This window comes from Pyricularia grisea (assembly GCF_004355905.1).
Source record: "Pyricularia grisea strain NI907 chromosome V map unlocalized Pyricularia_grisea_NI907_Scaffold_6, whole genome shotgun sequence".
Classification (NCBI taxonomy): domain Eukaryota; kingdom Fungi; phylum Ascomycota; class Sordariomycetes; order Magnaporthales; family Pyriculariaceae; genus Pyricularia; species Pyricularia grisea.
Genome location: NW_022156719.1, coordinates 1,682,330 through 1,706,492, shown reverse-complemented (window position 1 = coordinate 1,706,492; position 24,163 = coordinate 1,682,330). Strand labels below are relative to the sequence as shown.

Sequence of the window (24,163 nt, the reverse complement as noted above, 5' to 3'; positions counted from 1 at the left end):
ATGTACCAACAGGCCCAGCACATGTAGGCGCCAACTGCATGCCTGTCCCGTTGCAATCAGGACCTGGAGGCTTGTGTAAGTAATCTCATGTTACTCAGGACCTCGGGTCCGACCTATGCCTACACGCAGAGGTTAAACGGACGAAGGTATCGGCGGCGATGCAATGATTCTTGTCCCAAACCCTTTATTCCCACCGATTCTAGCAAGTGCCGTCCTTGTTTGCAGTCCGAGTCTCCAAAAATTCGAAAGTAACTCCCTTAGGCTCTCCTCTCCTGCCCCAAACCAGATTACATCTGTCGAGCGCCATAACGTCATACTTTTTCCTCTTATGCTCGAACCAAACTTCCTTACCAGTTAAAACTGGCCACTCCCGCTGGTCAGGCTTACCAAGATTGACAATGTACACGCAACAAAACTTCTCGAACTCCTCGTCTGATAACGATTCAGGTGACGATATAGATGACGATATAGGTGACGACTTAGCGCCCCTGTTTCCTGGTGAGGCCACGACTTTTTTTGTCTGAGAAGCCAGCAATGCCGAAAGGGCAACCCAATTTAAAAATCGCATACTAATGGTGGAAACCAGTCTTTGTTTATATCGCTGGGTTAGATATTTTACCTGTTATAGTATAGAAAAGGTTTCCGGGTGCTTACCAGATTTGACAAGTTGCAGGTAAAATCCAGAAATGTAAAGAAGATTTCAAAAGAAGATAGTTTGGGACAAATAAATGAGGATAATGTAAAATACATTGGAATCGCAGGTGAAAAAGGGGGGGTAATAAGCAATCCCTTATTGGGGGTATTTATTCTTAACGATCAATGTTTTTTCTCGAAAAGTAATAGTTTCTATTACTGAACAAATTGGTAATGAAAAGTACCGAAATTATTTGGGAATTAACTTCCCGGATTTCCGCTCGCAATATTAGCAGCGGAAGCACTGGGCGCGAGTCAAAACCCCAGGAGGAATGCCTTTCCTGGGACAGTTCCAAAATTTTACATTGTTTTATTTGTCCAATTGTTTATTGAATGCATTTGAGAACCGGTAATCATATTAGGTATAACCTGGGCAAAACCGTCAAAAAAAAAAAAGCCGAACCAAATTCTTTCGGCGTTAACACGGGCGCTGCATTATGCTATTAACACTCTTCAACGCATTATAGGCTGCGTTTGGGACGAAGGCGGAATGTTTGATTGGGTTTCCATCTGCCTTGCCTGGCCTATCTTATGTCGATTAGAGAAAGGGAAGATGGTCGAGACATGTGATTCATGTCAAAACTCTGGCCGTGGTACGCTATACATTATGGCAAAGATGGGCTGTCTGGTCAGGCTTTGCGCAGCGGCAACACTCTTGGAAGGAGCCAGAGGTGCCATACTATGGTGTCTCGCCAAAGATTCCCTCCTCTGCCACCGTAAGTGTATATGTGGGCCTTTACCAGCTTTACTGATCGCGGGCGAATCAAGTACCTAAAGTTATTTATTTCTTCCAAATTACTATGTATATGTTTATGCGCATGTAGCTGCTCGTTACGTCTTTGATGCAATAGCATTGTCGTTCATTGACTGCGTCAAGCGTAGAAATCCCATGGTTCGGTGACTATTTTGACGGATTTGAGGGTTCTCCCCACTTCTGTAGGCAATTCCGAATTAAATGCGCCTTGGCCATGATTATGCGACTGGATAGCAGCAGATCACGATTTAGCAGACTGAGGGGCGGATGTATCTTTTGGCTTCTGTGATTAGCAACTGCCAAGCCGGGGTAACCACAATCAGTATCCTTTTGAGCGGTCCGGAGAGCTTTTGTTGCCATGAATGACTGAAAAACTGCTCCAAGCAGGGCCCCCAGCGACACACCTAAATGACCTATAAGAGGGGGCGAGCAACTTTGTTCGGCGCTAGCTGTGGGGAAACTGCTCCCAAGACGAATGGCATCTAATGTCATGATTCGATTTGTCAACCTCAGCATCGACCTGCGGCTCGCCGAGAAGAGCGAGTCGATTTTGGGGAAGACCGCTATTGGCCTGCTCATGGAAATCTGAGAGTTTGCTTCCACCTGCCCCAACAATAAGGGCTACTGGAAGGTATTGTTACAGAGGAATCCTTTGAATGTTGTAAAGTCTGCAATATTATTCCACGATGCACCCCCCTCTGGGTTCTAGCTTCATAGTGTAAGGACAGGTAAAATGGCCCATGGCTAACTGTTGCAGTGGAATCGCAGGCAAAAGCTTTGGCCGCAATTCTATACTAGTGATAGGATTGGGACTACGGATGAGCTATTGAAGGTTCCGTCTACATTTGATTCCCATATATGCTTTGTTGAATGGCCGGGTCAGACAGATTTAGTTCAAATGCAAATGACAGCGATTTGTCACGATCTCTTTCGCCTCCTCCCCTGGTAAACTTGAATATGTGCTCAAAAGTCAAAACAAAACGTAGTGTTACTTGAAAATCGGCCTAACCTTTTATATATTAGCAACGGTGCGCGCTACAGTCTATAAATTTTATATTCCTATAGCATTCAGATGGCAGGCGTTATGGTCGGTTGCTTTCTTGCGGCTGAAAAGCAATACAAGACCCAGATGAAGGAAATCCAACTTCGTCTCAGCCTGAACCGCTGCCCCCAGTATAAGTGAGGGGGGCTGGCCTAATGTCTTTGGCAAACCGAATCAAAGTCCGACATGCTCAAAGTGAACATGACAAGCCTTTGACTAACGGATTTGCTGGTCCCGGTCATGATTTTCTGGCTTCTTTGGAACGCAATAAGCTTTCACAATGGTGTTGTTTCGGTCGGTTGGGGTTAACTCCCGTCATGTCCGGAAACTGCTGGGGTGGTGTCCCGCCAGGTGTCACGCTTATTTGCGACAGAACGGGGGCTTTGCGAATTGGTCTTTTGGACTTGAGGATTGGGTTGGGTGTTCATCAGGCATTGTATCAATGCCGAGTATAAGCTGTGAAAAACCCACACACCTGGTGTGAAGATTTAAATGGAATTATGCATTGAATAGCTCGGTGGTTCTATCGGGTGTTAATCGGAAAGGCTTCGCTAGGGATTGTGGGGTTTCCACTCTGTTGCCTCGACTAGAAGTTTCCAAATATATCCAGTTTGCAATCCTGACCGGATATCAAAAAAAAAAAAAAAAACCTTAAAAAAAAGAAAAACCTTGGTAAAACTGGAATAGGGAAATGTTACCCGCAATTGATGTTCCTCTTAAATCATTCGCTTCACGCTTACTTCCATCTATATATTGATCGCTTAGTCTTGCGTCGATTGTGGCGCTATCCATTCAACTTGTCAACGATAGTGATAGAGTACTGTGTTCGAACTCTTCTAGCTGTGGAGGTGGGGGCTTCCCTTCATGCCGCCCCCCAACTTTCATCGTTCTTAATGCTGGTATCCGCTCCACCCGAGTAAACCGCGTTCAGGCGCCGGTATCGGATTCCTGAACTCCGGTCCCCCAACTCCTGGCTGATCCCGTAATACCAAATTCGCTAATCGTAACACGTTATAATATTGTACAGTGGGGGAGTCCACGCTTAGCCTTGGCGGGGGTGTCTAAATGTCCCTTACAATGAGTATGGCAATTTCGATAAGTACCGAACTGTAAATTGTAAATACATCTACTTATACACCTGTCACCAACAACGCGTTGGCGGGACGGGCAGTTAAACCCGGTGTTACTAAATGCAAATCAGGCCCACGCATTTACAGTTTGGCCCATATTTGAATATACCATATAAATAGTACTGCTCACTACCTGGACAATTTAGAAAGCCGCAAATCTGGTAAAAATCTACGGAAGGTACATAATGAATCCATTTATAAATTATAATTGGGTTACTTTACATATATCTCGTCTTTATTACTGGGCTATCCCAACGGTATATTTGAACAGGGGTTGTGTTATGCGCTCAAAACCACCGCTTCAGCCCATCGGCCACGTCACTAGCAGGTACCGCCACGCCAGACCTGGGGCTGTGTACAGGGGTCGATTAACTCCGGGTTTAAATGTGTTTCTGAATCGCGTTTTATAACTGTACTTACTTTCTCATGTTCTGATCAGCTTGAAATGGCTTTACAACTAAACCCCATATACAATCCATCACCAATAATATCAAATGCTTGGTATATTATTATGATCTTATTGTTGGCTCCTTACAAATTTTGCGATGGTACGATTGCAATGCCTGGTTTAGTCGATTGGCACTACTTGACTTGATGCTTTCTTTACACTTAGCTTTGAATCTTGGAATAGAATTGCCTCTACATTGTCGTCTCATCTCTTCGAGGTCGTTCAAGTACCATAACGTTCCACAACTATTATGGTGTTAACAAACACCCGCGATCTGTGGATGGGGATCAAATAAAATTTAAATTTAAAGGGGCCATGACTCAGGAACAGCACACATGGCAATTGGTTAGTAGTATTGTCAAGACCCCTGCGAGGGCCTGAGATTGTCCATGACCCAATAACGGTGGATTTGCATTTCACGTGCACAAGTACAGGGATTTAGGAATTACACGTCAGACTGAGCGGATGACCAAGGTAGCTTCCGGTAGACAGAACGCGATTAGCTGCAGATAAGCCCGGCGCAAAACAGAAGGACAGTCGCTAGGCAGGATACCAACACAGCGGGTCTCGATCCAGTTGGCCTTCTTCTTGCAACTGCTTTTCATTGATCGATTCTGGGCATAATGCAAGTTCATCACACGACAAGCGGGACTACTGAGACATTTAGCACGGCAATCTAACTAGCTCTTCATCCTCATAAGGCTCAAGACGTGATAAAAACAGGCCGTTTTGCAATAGTCGTGCATTGCCATATTTGAGACTGGGAGTGGGGGATGCTCTAGCCACAAGACGAATAACAGAAAAACGCTCGCTCTGCTTTGTACTATACACGCAACTTAGCTTTGGGAAGAGGCAATCATGATCTATTGGAAGAAGAAGAAGTCGAAAGACATATTGGAGCCTGGTTTTCTCAACATATAATCAGCACATCTTTTGACAACGAAATATTCACCCTAGGCGAAAGCTTTCTCGCGCCCAAGAAGTACTACTAAGTACAGGCAAAGTAGCCTTTAGCACAGTAACCGTAGCCTTTTAAGGACGGGAGTCCAGCCCCAGGTCTAGTGGCCAAAAGACAGCGTTTGTTGAAGAAAAGAACAGCGGAATGGATGCGAGTCGGTCTTTTCTTCATCCTTATTATCAATCTTATTAGGCTGCAGACTTGAAAAAAAAGATGCAGATACCTGGGTCAGCTACAGCTCATAAGTCTGTGGGTCTGGTCACTGTGAAAGCTTCGGTATTCTAATAGCCAAATTGACGTTGGTGGAAAGAACAGAGATGGGCCATGCTAAGAGTTTCTGAGATCAATTTTGGGCTCGTTTGAAGCCATGGCAAACGGTTATTGAGCAAGCGTCCCTCTAACTCCGTTGTCAGTCTTGAACAGAAAACGAAAAAATTCCATGTAGGTTGAAGCCAGGTCCTTCGGCATGAGTAAAATCTGCTTCTATCTTGCACCCACGCATGCGGTCCCAATTAGGTTCTGTGTATGGACTAGCGCCACACTAGTGTGGCGCTAGCTGCGATAGCGAACACGTACTCGCAGAACTTCTTTCTTCATTAGGGACACAAATTAACAAAAACTTTCCTCGAATATATACCTAGGTAAAGTAGGTAGGAGGTAGTTATGGAGGAGTCATCCATTCAAATACAGAATAAAAATAGTTCTTTGCGCAATATTGAACGCAGGTAAACATGGTTCTAGAAATCGATCAATCACTTAGCCCTATTAACACTTATAATATGCCCAGTCTGTGCCTGCCATCTTGCCGTTCGAATTCCAGTTTAAGCATGGGGCTTGAAGCTTGAATCTCATTCAGGGAATGCTGTTGTTGAGATCCCACGAGGCTATGCCGCTCATTTTCCGTATTAGGCAAGCCGAACGGCGCTTAGCTGGTTAAAGTATTCCAAAGAAAGATGTGTGTGTGTGCGTGTGTGTGTGTGATTGAATAATATAAAAACGAAAAAACAAACTAAAAATATTAACTTTCTATTTTTTGTACTGGAAAGCTCGTTTATTGAACCTTATTTAAGAGGTTATGGAGGTGGTATAAATCGTCCCTATATTTTCCGAGCCTCCACCTGAACTTTAATTCTTTCACGGCGAATCTTGGGTGAGCACCGGCCCGAGACGCAATGTCGGCAAATTTTTGCAAGTTGGACGTCCAATATCCCAGTTTGTAATTTTGCTGTAATATAAAACGACCCCGACGTTAACCAGAGCTGCAAACACGCCCAACAAGATAATAATACCACGGGGTCTTTGGGTATTTTCGCATCTTTTCAATTATTTAAACCGCAGCACTTATGGATATCCAAGCTGGGCCGGCTACGGATAACCGGGGTCCTCGGATCACAGCAATAATAGTTACACTAACGTCAATATCGAGCCTTTTTGTCAGCCTCCGACTTTATACACGAGCCGTAATCAAGAAAGCCCTATACCCAGAAGATTACGTTATCGTCTTGGCCTTGCTCATGTCATGGGGCGAGGTCGGTTTCTATATTGCCGCGGTCCGGTACGGCCTAGGGCGACACATGCGGGACTTGACACCCGAGGAAAGCCAAGACGCCCAGCAGTTGTGTATTTTCGGCACCATATCGGGCATTTTTGGACTTGGGCTGCCCAGAATCGCCCTGGCCATGATGCTAAACCGCATCCTGCTCGCCAATTATTGGACCTCGATGGTCTCGTGGTTTTTAAGCATTACGAGCATGGTTAATTTCACCGTCTCCAACCTTATGATCCTGTTCCAATGCACCACACCCAAGCAGGCCGTGTGGGTCCACGATCCGGAGGCCAAATGTTTTAACGTTTGGCTGGTAATTGGTATTTGTATATACGCCTCTGGTAAACCCCCAATGGCCTTGTCTTGTCGGTGTCAAATGAAAGTATTCCACGCTCTTATTAATTCTTTTCCCCCAAATAAGCATTTTCAGCTTTATGTGATCTTTACTTTGTAAGTGGCCGCTCGTTCACAGTATCTCTTGTTGCCTGTAGAGAGGTAATTCGGTTTTCTCAACCTCCTGGACCTGTGCCACCCATCCACGGCCCACGGGTGATAAACCTCCACATTTAGGCAAAAACTAACAAATTACTATGAATGGTATATAAATAGGCGGCTTGGCCAGCGCTTGTCGTCTTTAGACTGAATATGAACAGGACAAAGTCAATCGGCTTAAGCTGTGTGTTGGGCCTTGGAACTGTGTAAGTTGAATATATTGCGCAACCCCACAAACCAGGGCTTTCTGCAACCAGCTTTATGCTTCCACCAAGACAAACCAACTTGACTTTCAATGGTAGTCGATGCTAACAAATAGAGAAGCGCTTGCGGTGTCGCTGGATATAAAGCCACGCTGTTGCCACTTTTGGCAAATCCAGACATCCTTTGTAAGAAAATCATGCTACTCTACGATTGCTTTCTTGATTCTTTCTTTCTCTTTGCTCTGGAATTCTTGGTACATCCTGAAAAGTTCCCTAACTTATCTTAACTTCGTCTGTAGACGAAAGTGAGGGCCTTGTGATGTGGAAAGTGTAAGCCCAAGTCTTCTCCGAACGCTATGTCTACGTCTCAGTTATGAAAAGAACAATGCTAACAAGAATTGACTGCAATTCAAAACAACCGTTACCCAGCGCCGAGGCAACAGCCCTCCTTGTTGGCTCTTCCATCCCATTCCTAACCCCGATATGCCGTATCTTCCTCATGTGGTTCAAGGGGGTCAAAGCCCGCGCTGGGGATTTCGACATGGACTCAGTGCCCGACCTCGTCCACAATCTAGGCCACGAACGCCGGCTGCACCGCCGGGGCGGGTACACCGGGTCCGGCATCGTTTTGCGCCACGCGCCCAGGCAACGCCATGGATCAATATGACCGCTAACCCCGTTCAGAATCGGCAACGCAGGCAGAAGTTGACAAAGGTTAAGCTATGAGAGTGGCATGAGCTTCGCAAGCGGATGGTTTGGCCGCCTTTGGGCAAGTCGCTCTGGGATTAAGTAATTATGATGCTACGCTTGGGGGATAGAACAGCTGAACCAAATATATGCAATTGTATGCAAGGACAGAGCGCGCGATAGTCAGCTCTCCTCAGCTTTCCTGATCCTCTTTGTGGAATTGGAGCCATCGCCTGCTGTAGTCAAACTAGCTATTCACCCTCAACCTCGCGATAATGTCGATAGAATGGCGTATCACTGTCCTGGCATCCAAATTATGCCTAGATTTCCGGTTTCTTCCTGATGGTATATGGTGGAAGATGTCTTGCGCGCTGGTTCAAGCTTGGCGGGACTGGGCGACTCTGCCCGTCCTAAAACGTCCAGCGCCCATCCCGACCCTTCAATTACTATCTCCGCAGATGGGGGAAATAGCGACTAAATCACAAACCGCTCAAGGAAAACCAGCTCGTCAGCCGGCAGCAACGGACAGCAGAGGGCACCCTCCAAAAACAACGGGTCGGAAAAGGCCTGGCATGGCATCAGCGGAGCTCCGCATCTGTGGCGTAATCAATGTACGCAGAGGCCTGATGGGCGACCTTACATAGAATCATAATATGATAATAGGAGGATGACATGGGGGCTGTTCAGGTGGCTGAAGGAAGCGACATGGCACAAGGAGACAAGGGTATAAGTACAGACATTGAACAGGATCGTGTTGCTTGTTAGATTGCGGCTATCGAGTTTTTCTGACTGGCTGCATCCCCGCATCTTAATGAAATAACCTATGGCAAATACTACCCATCCGTCTTGGTAAGCAGTTGCAGTGAGACCGGGTCTTGTGGGTTTCTCAGCCTGACAATAACAAGCACCGCTTCTTGGGCATATGTCCCTGCCCATGCCGCAATCTTGCTGACCTCGTGGTTGTGGCAAAGCATCCAAATCTTTTACCCTCAACCAGATGACTTGTGCTTTTAGCTTGTTAGGATTGAATGTTTCGCATATAATGTGTGGATTGGGCGTGTCGGCTGACACCGTTAGCCCTTTTAGCAACATCTACGGGGCAAAGAGTATTCCAACATCGAAATGTCAATTCTGGGTCTACAAAGAGAGTGTTTACCCTCACTCACGCATTTTACGCCACTATGGGTGTTTTTTTGGTCTTTACGGTTGGTGATGATCAAAAAAGGCGGATAGTTGTCTCCCAAAAAAAGGCCTACACCCTGGGAACCTATGTATATATAAGATTTCGTATAAGGTATTCCACAACTGATAAAACTTTGGTGAGTTAGTTATTCGTAAACATCTTGCAGTTAAATAGCTGCCCGTGCACCTGAAACCCCGACAGGCTGCAAATTGGGGGTGTGCACCTCGCCGCTTGGGATTTGGATTTTGGGTCGGGCCGCGGGCGCCATGTTATCGTTATGGACGGTGTGTTCAGTCATAACCACAACGGCACCATTTTTCCTTGTTGGATCTTCTTGTTTCGTAATTTTCACAGCCGCGAATGTCACCCTGGTTATGGTCCAACTCCTCTCAATCACATCAACCATGCTTGGTTCCGAGCTCGACCATGACATCGATGAACTGCGAGCCAGTGTTTTTTTTGGCATATTATATTGTTATTATCTCTAAGTTTATACGATAGGGTGTTAGAATGTAAATGGCGCAGCCAGAGCTCTCGGGGTTAGAGTGGGCGCTTTATTCGAATGGGTCAGAGGTCGGCACGGATGTTGCGATTTGAGATTTTTTTCAATGATGCCGTATTAACGTGAGGCAGTTATTAGAAGTTGATTGAATGATTCTTTACAGTCTTTCAGGACAAAAGGATAAAGCCCAGGGTTTTTTCAAGGATATTTGCTCATGGTGCAACTAGTGACGCAAACCTGACGTTTGGTTTCGACGGCTATGGGTATTTGGATCCTTTTTTGAACCGCGTCCGTACACAACAAAGCTTTATTTGTGGGCAAACGAGCGCGGAATTAACCTTGAGGCTCGTCGGGGGTATTTCCAGAGCTTAGCGACGAGTTAATCGTTAGATAATTTGGGCTTCTTTTACAAACACACGCGAAGAGCCCCGGAATTGATTTGAATAATTCTTGGGGCAATGATCAATGTCGGTACTTTATGTCTGGGCAGAAACTGGGCTCTGGAAGGATCCTAGGACAAGGATTCGGTTCGAGACATCTCTCTTCATACCTGGGATCAAAGCAGTAAGTTGTAAAATAGTAACTTGGTAAGCAAATGATTAAATTAGTAATGTATGTTCGAAATTCGGCGATACCGAGTAGGAAATATTGAAAGAAAGGGAAGAAAGTATTAACAGTTACTCACCTATTGTAACTACAACATTTATTTTAATAACGAGGCATATTTAATTCCAACAATAGTCTGGGGAAATTATAGGCATTTAAACAAAATAATAAAAGATTTCTCATTGGATAGCTAAAGGAAAAACTGGGTTTGTTATACCTAAAATTGTTATTTTTTCGTTCAAAACTATTACCAAAGTCGGCAAGGCCAAGAAGGCCCACACCAGCGGAAACTGTACAGGGGGATGGATTTTTACCCTTACCACCATAGTAAACAGTTAACACAGCGCTGCCAGCTTTGTGGACGTTCCCAATTCTGGTAATAAATTCTCTTTTCTTTTCTTTTTCTTTTTTACAAAAAAAAATGACTTAATATGCGGTAGGTATTCTAAGCTCATCTCGGACAGTTATTGCGAAGACCCCACGCATATGCGTACGGTAACGAGGGGTGGCTTTCTTGCCTTCGCCCATGAGAGTGCCAGGGACTTAGCTTGGTTTCTCCATCAGCCAATCCTGGGTTGGGTTGCACGGAGTTTGGTGGGCGAAGTCAGGTTGGCAAAGTTATCAAAGGCGAGAAGAGCAGTAGAATGGGATGGCAGGACCTCGTTGACACCAAGGAGGCTTATATTGCCATGGACGTCGCATTTGAAAAGGATGATCTTAAATTGACACTTGATGCCAGCAGTTTATATGACGCAGTAACAATCGGGTGTACTGTTTTACCCCCTAGACTAGCCAGTGCAGTCTTTCTTTTGTCCTTCCGTTCATCGTTACTCCCCAGTGGGGATATAGATAAATAAAAACAATGTTGCATATTAGTACAAGTAAAAGTACATCAATGGGCATCCATGTCTTCGTCCATTAACCAGACGACATAAGATAGCCCACTTCAAATTCATCAAGGCATAGAATACCTCCTCCTGAGCCTCGGTCTAGGATCCGGGGTCTCGTCCAGCAACAGAGACGACACCGCTTGGTACCCTTCGCACTTGACTCCGGATTGTCGACCCGTCGTCCCGGATGATACAGCCGTGGCCGCAGATGTGGCGGGTGGCGGTTTGGCTAGGCATTCCCGGTTCTTGGAGCTGGTCTGATCGGATGCCGTGACCCATTGGATGACCAGGGCGGAGAAAAGAACTGTTAGATGTGGGAATTGTCAATGGTCAGTGGTGCTCAGCCACATGATCGTTGGGGATTGGGATTACCATCACTGTTGCAGGCGATGAAACAGAGCCATGAGGACTCTCCGTTCAGGATCATCAACACAGTCATGTTTCTACGCAAGTAACGCAAGTCAGCAAGGATGTGGCAGCAGTTAAGTCCATGGGCAACAAGTACCTGACTTGCATGATAAAAATACTTACGTGACGCTGCTGGCGAGCGTGCAGCATGTACCCACGAACGTCCTGAACACTAATCTTCGCAGTCGAAGGTTCGGAGCAGTGTATTCCATTTTGGCCGAGTGGAGGACCAGCGTATACGGTCTCCTGACTTTTAGGTGATTTGAATAAAGTTCTTTGTGGTCTGGTCAGCAAAGATGTTCCCTTGATTTTTTTCTTTTTCTAAAGCGGTTCAAAATGCGCATTCTGGGCATGGGAAGGGTGGAGGTTATGGAGCGCAACGTACTCAAAAGCGGAATCAAAAATAGAATGGTAAGATAAATGTTGATGAAAACATCAAAAACGATAAGGGGTATCAACGCGAATCTGGTCTGTCCAATGACGCATATCCCTTCGTCGTAAAAGTTGACTCGACTGTAGACCAGACTAGTAAGCCTTTTTTTCACATTTTTTGGTGGCAATAGAAGCAAGGCCTGGGGCTCTTATTACTAACAAAACAAAGTTCATAATGATAATAATGACGTAAATTCCTTGGTTTTTTGTTAGCAGTAGCACGTTTGATCGCGATTCTCGTCGTCATCCGGCTTACCCATCATGCCGAACGAATTTATTAGGTATATCCTGGATTTTAACCGGGATTTGCGAGACTCCTGGACGATGTGCTGTTCGAGCCGGCTTGGTGAGCATGTGAGTTTGAAACAGGAAACGGTCAGAATAGATTGCGGTCTTGATAGTACTCACAACTCGATCGACCAGAAAGAGATATATAAACTATCCCAGCACAGAATGAGAGATTAGTAGGACAGTTCATCTTGCTCAACAGATTGAAGTGGCAATCAAGAGACATACTACTTTGGTCAAGGCGTAGGTCGAGAGGCAAAGAAATTCGGCCGCCATGCAGGTGGAATAGTTGAGTTCAGAACCGAGCCCGAACTGTAGTATTGAATTCCCAAGAACAAACAAGAATGAAACAAAGTAGATCATAAGAACCACTAAACATGAAGACAGCCATGTTAGTTAGCAGCCGCTTAGGCACCACCTCTCGCATATACAATGCCACGGGGAGGAGACTTACTCCATTGTATGTATGGCAATCTTATCCAACTCGTTATTGACGATGTCTTGGTCACTGTTCCACTCAAGCGCCTTGTTAGAAAAAAAGAAATTACCTTACACAAAGGTAAGCACAATCCCAAACCTGCCGACAGCGATCGCACAAGAGATAGTGTTCCCCAAAACGCCAAAAGCCGAAACCGCCTGGGGAACTGAACATACTGAGACAGCACGATAGCACGCAGCACCCCATTATAGCCAGCAGCACGCTGATGGGCTTGCTGGCGATGGGCTGCTCGTACACTCCACTGGTGACACCGCCGCCATCTCGTCTTGTTAGCACCGTCGCCTTGGCGGCTTCTCCGATAGCCGCCGGGGCCCACGACCGAGGGCTCGGTGAAGGGGCCATGGCCGGTGGGCCGCGCCGTTGCCGGCTGTTACGCGTGCGCCAGAAGCCAACTCGAAGGCTGTTTGTTTTGAGTACCTGGAGTAAACCCCCCTTGTTTTATCGCGTTTGGGGAACCTAACTCCAGCTTCTTCTTTTTTGGTGAAGATCTATTTTTTTTTCGATGAACAGACTTAATCTGCTGGGGTTAAACCTTAGTTCTTGGACTTGGTGGATATGATGACAGTATTGAAAGCAGATCGAGAAGATTGTTGTCTTTGAGCTTCTCGCTGATTTCTGCTTTTCGACTAGACGTTTTCTTGTTTTTCTTAGATGTGTTTCTGCCTTGAGGAAATGGAAACCTATCGAAGTACCCTTTTGTGGAGGGTGGAAGCCTATAGAAAACCCAAGGTCGGGTATATTTCATGTTGGAGTCCTGAAGTAGGCTTTCCTGTATCTAGGATCTCCGATGATCTCCATTGAGCTAGGCGGGAGCATATAACCGGCTGGGAAACAAAAAGAGGGTTCTATTCCAACATGGGATTAGGATAAGAAACGATGGCTGGACACCTTATGCTTATACTAAGGTGGATTAAACCCCCCGAATATCTTTGTTGTCTGTTGGTTATAGGAGGGTATCAAGGAACTCACTAGGGAAAAGATGGGACAAGTGCAAACCCAAACCCCCGTAAGAGTACTTGATCAAACGTAAGTTTCGTATGACTTTTTACCTTGTGCATCAACCAATTTCATCCATTCTTCGGTCTGTTCTCGATCTGCCTGCATGTGATCGATCCGTAACACGGGCACATCCAATCTGATCTTGCTTTTCTCTCCCCCGGCCTACCTGGGTACGTCGTGGTACACCCGATGGTTTCGGTATGCTGCGCGTGGTACAGCAGGGCAGCAAGATATGGAATTCTTGAAGATCTCGATCATCTTCTTATACTCTTTTGTTACTTCTCGGCGTTTTTATTTTTTTTTTTTTAGTCTGTATGAGATTACGTATCAATGACAACATTTTACCCAATTTTATTTAGTTTCCCGCTTGCAAACCCCCCCTTTTGGCATTCCTCTACAGATTTCTTTCCTTGTTTTCCTATCTCATGACCCAAAAAGCATCCAGAGAAAAATTTCTTTTTTTTTCCTCCCTGCCGCCATTCCTGCTTAAGTTGGAAAGCACAGCACTTGGCCCGATGTTCAATGCCAGCTGTTTATCAATTGGGATGGAGGAGCGAAAACAAACCCACCGTGGCGAGAGGCTTGCTGGCAGAAATCATCCCAAGTAAGGGCGGGATATGTGACTGAGTTTTGAGGAAGCTAGGTAATCCCACGTGGCGACCTGCTTCTTTCTTTTTGTCGTTTTTGCCTGATGTGATTTTGACGTATGCGCACACTACATAAAACAGTACATTGAACCAAGTCGATGACAAATAATCGACTCAGCATTTATTCCAACCATGGACCTGAAAATAGGTTGAAGGTTCGTTGGGATAACTTCGGATTTAAATTCTCCGAGTTGGAAGTGGTGGCTGGTTCAAGCGGTATGACGGAGAGAGCTAGTTGTCTACGATATGGCAAGATCCAAAACTTCCCCTACTGGCCAGGCCATAAAGTATTTCAGTTGTGAAATAACCCGTGGCCATATAAGCGCGCTGTAGTACATTGAGCCACGAACTATAAGAATACAGGGATCCCAGGATGCCAAGCTCTGGAGTCTGGGGTATGATAAGGCGCTCAAGGAGGGCTACACACCTAAGTAATTTTTACACATCTCCGGATAGTAATGCCCGGAGCCGAATGGCTTCCTGTAAAGGATAGAGTAGAAGCCGCTCCATGTGCATTTTCTTCCAGCTATGGGGGCCTTGTGGGCGTTGCGAACTTTGCTAATAGTTGTGACAGAAAAAAATAAATTCAGGTACTTGATGCTTCCCACGAAAAGGAAAGTTGGTAAACGCCCACTCACACATATACAGTATCAAGGGAGGGCGGCTTTTCTTTTTCTCCTGGTCCTGTATTGGAACACGAGTCGGATTCAAGCCAAATCGTCTGTTCAACTTGGGATTCATGTTATACGTGCGTTGAGGCACCAGACGTGCGGTCAGCACATTTCATTGGCTGTCACACTCAAGCTAATGCGCACATAACGCTAGGCACCAACCCAGTATAAGTTAACGACGGATTGTTCTGGCAAAGTCGGGGTAACAAGAAACAGAGGAGAGACAAAAACAGGAAAGCTCAAACTTATCTCTGCGTGGCATTCTTTTGCAGATGAACTCAAGCCGAGTCGTGACACCCACTGTCAGATTGTGTTCGTCGGGTGTCAGTCAGTGAGTGCAAAACAGACAATCTCTGGTCAAAATAAAAGGCCTGTTCAGGCAGCTCTTATCGAGCGCAACCCAACTCCAGGTACTTAACGGCTGAACGCCTTCACCGTCAGTCTCGGCATTTATATCGCTTTGAATGACTATTTCGTCCTTATCAACATCACCAGCGACAATACGGGCATGTTTTGCAGGATAAGAAATTATGTTGCCCATGTTCAGACGCCCAATTCCCGAATTCCCATCGGGGCCAGTTATACACCTTTTACCACCATGAGATAGACTTCGAGCTATATCATCGGAACAAATGTTCGGGAATATTTGTCGGCTGCATCATGTCACTTGATGCAACGCGACGTTAAATAATCAAGTAAATCAAGTCATTTCCGCCGACTGCCTCGCAAACTTATCACGATTATGAGCTAGAACCGGCTAAGCTTCTAAGCTTCTAATATTGAAGCTTATGATAAGCCTGCCATATCAAGGAAAACGACCGGATCCGCTAAGTTCGGAGTTTCCCTTTAGGATTCTCTGGTCAACCCCTCAGCCAGAGCCTCAATTACATGGTCAGTACTCCGCACTATCATGCTCGCATGCGCCTCTTTATCCCATATCCTCGACTCAGCTCCTTGCACAAGCGCGGCCGATTTGCGGGCCATCTCGATTGGAACGTTCATATCCTGCCCGCCGTGCCATATCACTACTTGGCCTTTGCTGGTGGCCTTGAGCTCATTCAGTTCGAACCCCCAGGGGGCCCCGAGCACTTTGGCTTCCCAGGATGGACCCGGCGCTCCCGCGTCTTTGATTGCCGCCTTGAGGCTTTCCAATAGAGCTTGACGACAGAATGCGAATTCCTCCCGGCCCCATACCTCCTTGTCGGCCTCCCCTCTGCTGCCACTTAGATACATGTCATCGATGCTGGCCGCGAGCTGCTCCGGCTGATCACGTGCTGCCTTCCCCATGCTGTAGTCGAAGCCAGCACCGACCAGAGCCGTACTCCACTGCGAAAGCCAAAAGATGGCGCGGGAGCTCATCGGCATGCCCCCGAACCCGAACGATGGCGGTCCGATGCCTCCGACGACAGCGCAAGCTGCCAACATGGACCGGGGGAGCTCGGCGTCCGGGTCCTGCTCATCCATTCCGGATCTCCAACACGCCCAGGCGTACGGCCCGCCGCCGGATATGCCCAGCACGCCAAAGGGTCTTTTGATGCAGAGGTGGTCGGCCAGCGCCCGCACGTCGGCCGGCCAGTCGAGGAGGCGGCGGTTCTGCTGGAACGTGCTCCCGCCGCTTCCGGGCCTGGAAATCCCCACGAGACGGATGCCGTGGCGCGCTGCGGCGGGCGCGTAGATTGCTGCTTCATGGTGCGAGCCTGGGAAGCCGTGGAAGTGAAATACGGTAGGTTTGTCGTCGCCCGTGTCTCCTAGTACGGCATATGCAAGATTCCGTCCATCAGGCAAGACAATCGTTTTGGTTTCCTCCATCTGTGGTTAAATTCGAGATGAAAAAACCGGTCGGCCGGTATGGGGTAGTCTACCGCTTTTGGTTGATTAAACAATTGATGAATTGCGGCCGAATGATACATTGGACGCAAAACCCAAAATTCAGGGTCTACATGGCGTAAGCCGAAGCGGGCGGCTAAATGTAGGTAGATAAACACTTTTGGACATCGGCATCCTAATTGCCCCGTGCCGCGCTACAAATTGGATCCAAATGTCAGCTCATAAATATGGAGCTGTGTGCAGCGAGGTAGGGGACAAAGTTTTGGGATCACTAACGGAGAAAATTGCCTCCTTTGATGAAAATCTAAGCCAGGATAGATTACTGTACATCAACATGACATTTGTTCTATATCTAGGTACTTATACGTGTATCGGTATAGGTGAATTTAACATACTTTCAAGCTACCAAAAAGGGTTCGGGTTACAAACACTGAGTGCCACCTTGTCACTTAGAGCTAGTCTACAGATAGACAAGTCGATAAAATAGCTCCCAAGCTGACAGAGCTATCGATCCACTCTCGTACCAGGTAGGGTCTATCTATCACATGCTAAGCCACAATTGCCCCTCAAAATCCCTAGCTAAGCCACTGAGATGATGTCACAACGTCAAAGGTGAATACGTGGACTGGGAGGCCGCTCCCTTGATTCAGTCAAATCTGCCAACTCAGAGCACACCTACAGAAGTGGCACAAGGAAGTGGCTATAATAAAACAGTCGCATAAGGCTTGTCACTTTTACATCTTGGTTAAGAACCATAAAAAATAAATATTGGCCGAACTCTTTCACGATCTATAACCATCCCCTGCCCCTCAATAAACATTAGGTGTTTCATAGGCCTGCACCGCAGCAACAGCTTACTTCAGCTCCTTAACCGGTACATACCTACCTTACCTACCTACCCGACAACACCCAGCATATTCCCAACAGACGAACACAAAACCAACATGTCCGCTCCTCCACCCATGAGCGGTGCCAACACCGATAAGCCGCCCGTCGGCCAGCCTGCGGCATCCCAGCAAACCCCGAGCTACAACCCTGCCAACCCCTCTTTTGCCGGACCACAAAGGGCCGAGTCCGACATCTACAACGTCGAAGACAACAAGGCGTCTTCCGCGACCCATCCCGGTTATGCCGCAGGACAAACACCAGCTGCGGCCTCGTCTGCCGCCCCGGCCGCCGCTGCTTCGGAAGCAAAGCCGGCAAAGATGGGATGGGCAGATAAGCTTTCGGCTTTTGGCAAGAAACACACCACTCCGGCCCCGGCCGCCGGCGCTGTGGATGCCTCTGGCCAACAAAAACCGGCAAAGATGGGCTGGGCCGATCAGCTCACGTCTTTTGGCATGAAGGCTGCCGGTCCTATCAATGCGTTTGCAAACAAGATGGGTGCCGAGGCTTTCCTGCCAGACACTATGGATAAGGAGTGCGAGAAGGCGGCGAGGATTCTCCGCGCGTTTTGCAGTAAGCCTACCTACTCGGTATATTTATCACTGTTGAGCTTGAGCTAATATACGTTCCATGACTGTAGAAGAGGGTGTCTACACCGACACTGCTACGCTACCGGCCCCCGCCACCCAACCAAAGCCCGAAGCCGGCACGACGACAGCTCCAGGCAAGGACGCAGCTTCCAAGGTCAAGAAGGACCGCACACTCCTCCACATCCCTTCCAAGGTCATTTCGCGGGCGGTGGGATTGGCCATATTCACCACGGCCCGTATGGGTTACATGGCCACTGGAGCAACGGGCTCCGGCGTGCTCATCGCCCGCCTCCCCGACGGTCGCTGGTCGCCTCCAAGCGGCATCCAAGTGCACACCTTGGGAGCTGGGTTTGTGATTGGAGTGGACATCTACGACTGTGTCGTCGTCATCAACACAAAAGAGGCGCTGGAGGCCTTTACCCGCACGCGCATGTCGCTCGGTACAGACCTGGCAGTCGTCGCAGGACCCTGGGGCGCTGGAGGCTCTGTGGATGTCGCTGCGCCCGAGGGCGATTTCCTCAAGAAGAAGGAGAAGGGCAAGGAGGCAGCCGGTGCCCAGCCCAGCCAGCCTGGTGCGGCACCTGACAACCTTGCACCGGGAGCAACGGGTCAACCGCCCGTCGTCCTCGAAAACCCTTCGGGAGGAAAGCCTTCGGGAGGAAAGAGCGGGAGCAATTCTCGCCAGCCCTCACCGTTCCGCCAGAACATGAAGCCTGTGTACAGCTACGTCAAATCACGTGGTTTCTACGCCGGCGTGCAAGTTGACGGTACCGTTGTGACGGAACGCAAGGACGCCAACGCAGCCTTCTACGGAGTACAGGGTGTCACAGTCTCGCAGATCCTGAAGGGTGAGGTTCCGCACGTGGCTGGCACTGCCTGGGACAAGCACGCCAAGGCTCTGCACGACATAGTGCGCGGTGCCGAGGGCTTCACCGCAGGCGATCAGATGGAGCCTCCCTCGACGCTCATGAGCCAGATGAACGTCGGTGGCGGTGCGGCAGCACCTGTGGCTTCACATGCCGCTCCAGGTGCTCCCCCTACCAAGGCCCAAGAGGCAGGGTATCAGGTTCCTCCACCTCCGGCATCCACTATGGATCCCCCGGGTAGCTCTGCGGCACCCGTCGCCCCGGCTGCTCCTCCGACCATGACCACCTTTCCCCCTCCGCCGCCTGGACCCCCTCCGGCAAACACTGGGGCGCCCGCCGCTCCCCCGGCTGAGATGAACTGGAAAGAGCGCGAAGCAGCTGCTGAGGCAGCAGCCGCCCAGGCAGGCGCCTCTCAGTCGAATGCGCCTCCAGGATACTCGGAGTTTTATGCTCCACCTACCGGAAACTCGGTGTCAGGATCGTCGGAGATGCCGCCTGCGTATGTGGATGATGGACAGCCAAAGCCGGGTGTTGGGGACAGCAAAACGGGCCATTGATTGTTGTAGTAGCTGGATAATACTGACTTAGTCGCACTTGCATGTTTTTAGTTCGTTATTGTAGCCGCCTGATCTTTACTGGTATTCATTGTTATTAATCTTACGTAGCAGTGAGAAATTACAGTTTATGCTTCTGTATGCTGATAGAAGTCTCATTGTTGCTGTTGTAGAAATTATAACGTGTTGGCTAGAGTGCTGAGCTGACTGGATCGTGAAAAGAGGTTAACAAAGTACGGTATATACACGCCAAATTACATGTTGGTGCAAATGGACCGAACATAAAACCCGAACAACACATTTTAGACGGTGAGAAAATAGATACATCTGAGACCAAATGATCCTTTATCCCTGTCGATAAGTTATTTCCCAGAATCATGTACCCGTTGAAGCGTTTAGAATAGGTTTTTGGTACAAAATCAGTCTTAGGGGTGACTTGAAAATTTGTCGACCACTTCTTTGGTTGCCTTGCTCGTCGAACTAGCTGCTCAATATGGGGAGAGGGGCTTTTATGTAATTAAATCCATGCCATTGTTACTTATTGACAGTTCCCTCCAGAACCTGGCCGAAGATACTGTAGGACAGCAACTTTGAGCCGTTCTATTCTTTTTCCATTGTGAATAGCTATTGTCCGTTTCCGTTGCCTATGGCACAATATAACAAACCATGAAAGGGGCAGCCTGGCTTGATCTGTAGCTTCAGTAGTCCGTGAAATAAGTGCTTGTTTGAAGGTTGGCATGCTATTGTCCGCAGTCAACAGAGAGAGGGGGGAAAGGGGGGCTGATCTGCCACTCAACCGCACAAAGATGTAATTTTATGGGAGCCACAGCAAACAAAACCCAAGGCAACCTCGTGAAATAGGACATGTCATCACCTTTTTTCAGATTCTCGTTGATCAGTACCAGTCTCTCACCCACCTTGCCGTCTTCAACATTGATCCGTTCAGCACCAAGCTAGACATTCCTTTTCTATTCACGTTCACTTTGATCAACACCAACCAGTTGCAGAGTGTTTACTGCCGCTAATAAGAAAAAAAAGGATATCCTGAAGATTGTATGTATACGTATCCATGACACTCCTCACTCAGATCACCCTCATCATCACCTAACCCTTGATGGTAACCCCAAGGGATGGCAAGAAAGGTTTCAAGTCCTCCAGGTCAGCAAAGAAAAGGACTAACGTATTCTTTTCTCCTTTCTTTTCCTTCCCCTTCTCCCAAAGCAGTCTACCGTCTCCAACGCTCCCAGGTCATCATGCCTAGGCTCCAGGTCGCGCCCAGCGATCGCCGCACAAGGTCCCAAGCCCGAGGTCGTCTGCAGACTCGTTGGGTGCGCGGAGCAGCTGGTGAGACCCTGGTGAGACGGCGCACCACGGTGGTGGACCCACCACCGATGCAAAGAGATGATGAGGATGATGAAGATGAGCATAAAAGTGAGCTTCATCAGGAGGAAGATCAAGAACAGGAAGACGAGGAGGTGGAATATGAAGAGCGGGAAGATGAGGAGCAGGAAGAGCAGGAACAAGAAGACCAAGAACCAGAGCATCAAGGACAATATCAAGAAGATCAAGAGCAAGAACATGACCAAGACCAAGGACAAGAACAAGAAGATGAAGAAGACTACGACTGTGGAGAAAATGAAGATCTATCTGTGGAACATATCGAAGCTGAGTTCGATGAGGACGGGGAGGATGAGGAGGCAGAAGTTGACGACCCAGAAATGGTTGATGACCAAGATGATGATCAGGACGAGGATCAAGAGATGTGCGATCAACAAGACGAAGAGGACCTCAACCCTCCACCACCTCCTTCCAACAATAGATCCAGAAGCAAGAGGACGACGGAGCCCGTCTCGCACGATGAAGAACCTCCTTCCAAACGACTCAGACGTGGCAGATCTGCTCCTGGTGCTAGCTCATCGTTTCAGCACCCTCAGGCTCGCAGCTCTTCTACTACGGTAGACAGATCCAGCAAGGACGAAAAGGAACCAGAACCATCTAGACGGAGGTCACAGGCACCATCCCCGCAGCCGGTAGAAGAGCCCGTGCCAGCTTCGCAGACGGCAATTCGTGTAGTCATATTCCTCAGGGATGATGATCTTCGTGGACCAGCCTTCAATACCATCAACAGCCACTGCCAGTCGGTTCCCTACTTTAACAGGCAGAACCAGTTCCACCAGCCAGCGTGGACCCTGGCTCTCGCTGATGTCGAAAAGTCGGACTTTTATCTGTCAAAGTTTATCCAACACGGCCATGGCTTTCATCAATCCATAGTGACGGCCTTGCACATTTTGGAAGAGGGAAAGAAGGGCACTCCAGAAGAGCGCTTTAACGTCGAGATCCGAGCCTGGACTGATGGTGCAGTTACCAACTTGCTTCAGGAGATGCAAAATAACAGCGTGGTGTCGGACGATAACCCTCAGCCCGAGCCTCAGCCATACACCATCATCTTGATCATCGACACCTCCATGAATGACCCCACCGAGACCCCCAAGCCATGCGACGAATTTGCCGCGCTGCCTACCCCTAACGTACGCATCTACCCCTGCCGTCAGGAGATGGAAGGTGACAATGGCAAGATTCACGACATCTACGCCTTTGACGAAGCAGCAGTAGTTACCGGAACGGCAGATGCTAGACCAACAACCTGCTTCGGTCTGAGTGGTCATCAGACAGACGAACCCACGGCCTGTCCCCTCCGAGATGAGAAAACGACCATGTACAAACGTACCTGGAGCGGCTTTGGAAACCACGTCCGCGCCATCGAAGGTCGACACCTACCCCTGACCTGCCTCCCCATCCCTCGCACCACAGCTCCACCCCCAGAGCAACCGGTCAAGAAGCGCAAGGAGCCCAAGGAGCCGACGCGCACAATGCCACCCCGCAGCGCGCGCAAGGAGGTCTCGATGCAGACCACCAACATAACCACGGCGCAGCGGCAAAAGTCAACCTCGGCCTTCACCGACGCCGACTTCCAGATCGACCTGCGCGAGACGGACAGGGCCACCACGCGGCGCCAGAGGTGGTTCCACCAGCGAGTGGTGCCCACGCTGAAGCGCGGCGAGTTCCGCGTCTTCATCGGCACCAAGAAGTCGGCGGACGGGCTGCGCGGCAGGGAGGGATACGTCCTGCAGGTGGTGCACACGGCCACGCGCAGGGACCCCGCCCAGTGCAGGGACTACATCAACGTGCTGGCCATGTCGACCGACGACGACGACGACGGTGTCAACGACTGGACGGGCGCCAAGGTCCGCGACGTCCAGGACTTTGCCCTGGCCACTTTCGAGACCCTGCGGCGCAAAAGAGACAAGGCTTTTGAGAGCCTCGAGGTCGGCTGCCGGTTGGACATTGGCGTCATGGAGGCCGTTGACGGCGGCGGCGGGCTGTTCGTCAACGAGCTGACGAGGTGGTACGGCGCCACCTACTTCTCCAGCGACGCCCTGGCCTTGCCCAAGACCAGGATCTGTGCCCGATTCGCAAGGTCTTTTGCGGACTGGGTCAGGACTGGTGGGTACCGGGAGGTTGAGGAGTGGGAGGAGGAGGAGGAGGAGTAGGGGGTGTGTGTGTCTGGGTCTGGGTCTTGTTTCTGTTTTGCTTTATGCTTTGTTCTTTGTAAAGGGATATTATTCCCTGTGTACTACTTGTTTAATTATGAAATTCTTGGCCATCTCTGGTCTTATGTCTGCCGAACTGGCAGTTATATTTGTACCATGTTCGTGCCCTCCTGCTTTTGCCATGTGAAGATGGGCTGTCCTTGTTTCCAAATTTGGGATTGACCTCCAGCGTATTGTCCGGCTTACAACAAACGAGCAGCCCAATCTGGGCTAGTCCTTGGAACTACCCATCCATGGCACACTCTGTGCTGGAAATGTTCATCACCGGGGTGTCTAGGCTGGCAACAATTTCCAAGACGTTTTCTGTGCCAGCAACTCACCTCGCGATGGGCAAGCAACGTGACACGCCATCCTGAGCATTGCTGGCATGTCACTGCGATGACCAAAGCCAGGAGAGTGTGCTGCAGCTTGCGTTGTACATGGCGGCAATTTATATGCCCAAGATGTGCTCCTATTGGTCGGATGGAAATTAATCCAGCAAATGATGACAAAGACAAGATTACAATATCATCTAAACATTTAAAACGTATTGGCTCGCGCCCAATACCAGTTTGTGGAATTTGTACCTTTAGCAACCAGACAGACATGAAACAGAACGCTAGACTGAGCCATAAAGCAATATCAGAGTGATGAAGTGGAGAAACACGAAACTTGACAAATAAAAATATTTATTGCTGACACGGTCGATAGCCTCATGACTATTAGCAATATTCACTAATACAATATTTCGACACAAAAAAAAGAAAAAAAAA

At 48.5% G+C, this 24,163-nt stretch overlaps 6 protein-coding genes across 6 annotated transcripts; 3 read left to right on the top strand and 3 right to left on the bottom strand.

Moving 5' to 3' along the window:
- Positions 1 to 199: 199 nt before the first annotated feature.
- PgNI_08461 (uncharacterized protein) lies at positions 200 to 568 on the bottom strand (the record flags this gene model as incomplete). The annotated part of the gene is made up of 1 exon (XM_031128458.1): positions 200 to 568. One exon carries the CDS (start codon positions 566 to 568, stop codon positions 200 to 202), a length of 369 nt encoding a protein of 122 aa, XP_030979401.1.
- Positions 569 to 6,368: 5,800 nt separating this feature from the next.
- PgNI_08460 (uncharacterized protein) lies at positions 6,369 to 8,424 on the top strand (the record flags this gene model as incomplete). Its single annotated transcript, XM_031128457.1, has 5 exons — positions 6,369 to 6,884; positions 7,181 to 7,269; positions 7,388 to 7,452; positions 7,566 to 7,596; positions 7,696 to 8,424. The coding sequence occupies 5 exons, from the start codon at positions 6,369 to 6,371 to the stop codon at positions 7,931 to 7,933; spliced, it is 939 nt and encodes a 312-aa protein (XP_030979402.1). The 3' UTR covers positions 7,934 to 8,424.
- A 2,775-nt stretch (positions 8,425 to 11,199) lies between these two features.
- Positions 11,200 to 13,103, bottom strand: PgNI_08459 (uncharacterized protein; the record flags this gene model as incomplete). Its single annotated transcript, XM_031128456.1, has 9 exons — positions 11,200 to 11,438; positions 11,507 to 11,577; positions 11,666 to 11,825; positions 11,928 to 12,055; positions 12,135 to 12,171; positions 12,231 to 12,303; positions 12,491 to 12,633; positions 12,717 to 12,770; positions 12,917 to 13,103. 9 exons carry the CDS (start codon positions 13,101 to 13,103, stop codon positions 11,200 to 11,202), a joined length of 1,092 nt encoding a protein of 363 aa, XP_030978879.1.
- A 2,821-nt stretch (positions 13,104 to 15,924) lies between these two features.
- Positions 15,925 to 16,887, bottom strand: PgNI_08458 (uncharacterized protein; the record flags this gene model as incomplete). Its single annotated transcript, XM_031128455.1, has 1 exon — positions 15,925 to 16,887. The coding sequence occupies one exon, from the start codon at positions 16,885 to 16,887 to the stop codon at positions 15,925 to 15,927; it is 963 nt and encodes a 320-aa protein (XP_030978878.1).
- Positions 16,888 to 17,578: 691 nt separating this feature from the next.
- On the top strand, positions 17,579 to 19,932 carry PgNI_08457 (uncharacterized protein). Its single transcript, XM_031128454.1, has 2 exons — positions 17,579 to 18,363; positions 18,431 to 19,932. The coding sequence occupies exons 1-2, from the start codon at positions 17,850 to 17,852 to the stop codon at positions 19,801 to 19,803; spliced, it is 1,887 nt and encodes a 628-aa protein (XP_030978798.1). The 5' UTR covers positions 17,579 to 17,849; the 3' UTR covers positions 19,804 to 19,932.
- A 1,121-nt stretch (positions 19,933 to 21,053) lies between these two features.
- Positions 21,054 to 23,351, top strand: PgNI_08456 (uncharacterized protein; the record flags this gene model as incomplete). Its single annotated transcript, XM_031128453.1, has 1 exon — positions 21,054 to 23,351. The coding sequence occupies one exon, from the start codon at positions 21,054 to 21,056 to the stop codon at positions 23,349 to 23,351; it is 2,298 nt and encodes a 765-aa protein (XP_030979209.1).
- Between the last annotated feature and the right edge of the window lie 812 nt (positions 23,352 to 24,163).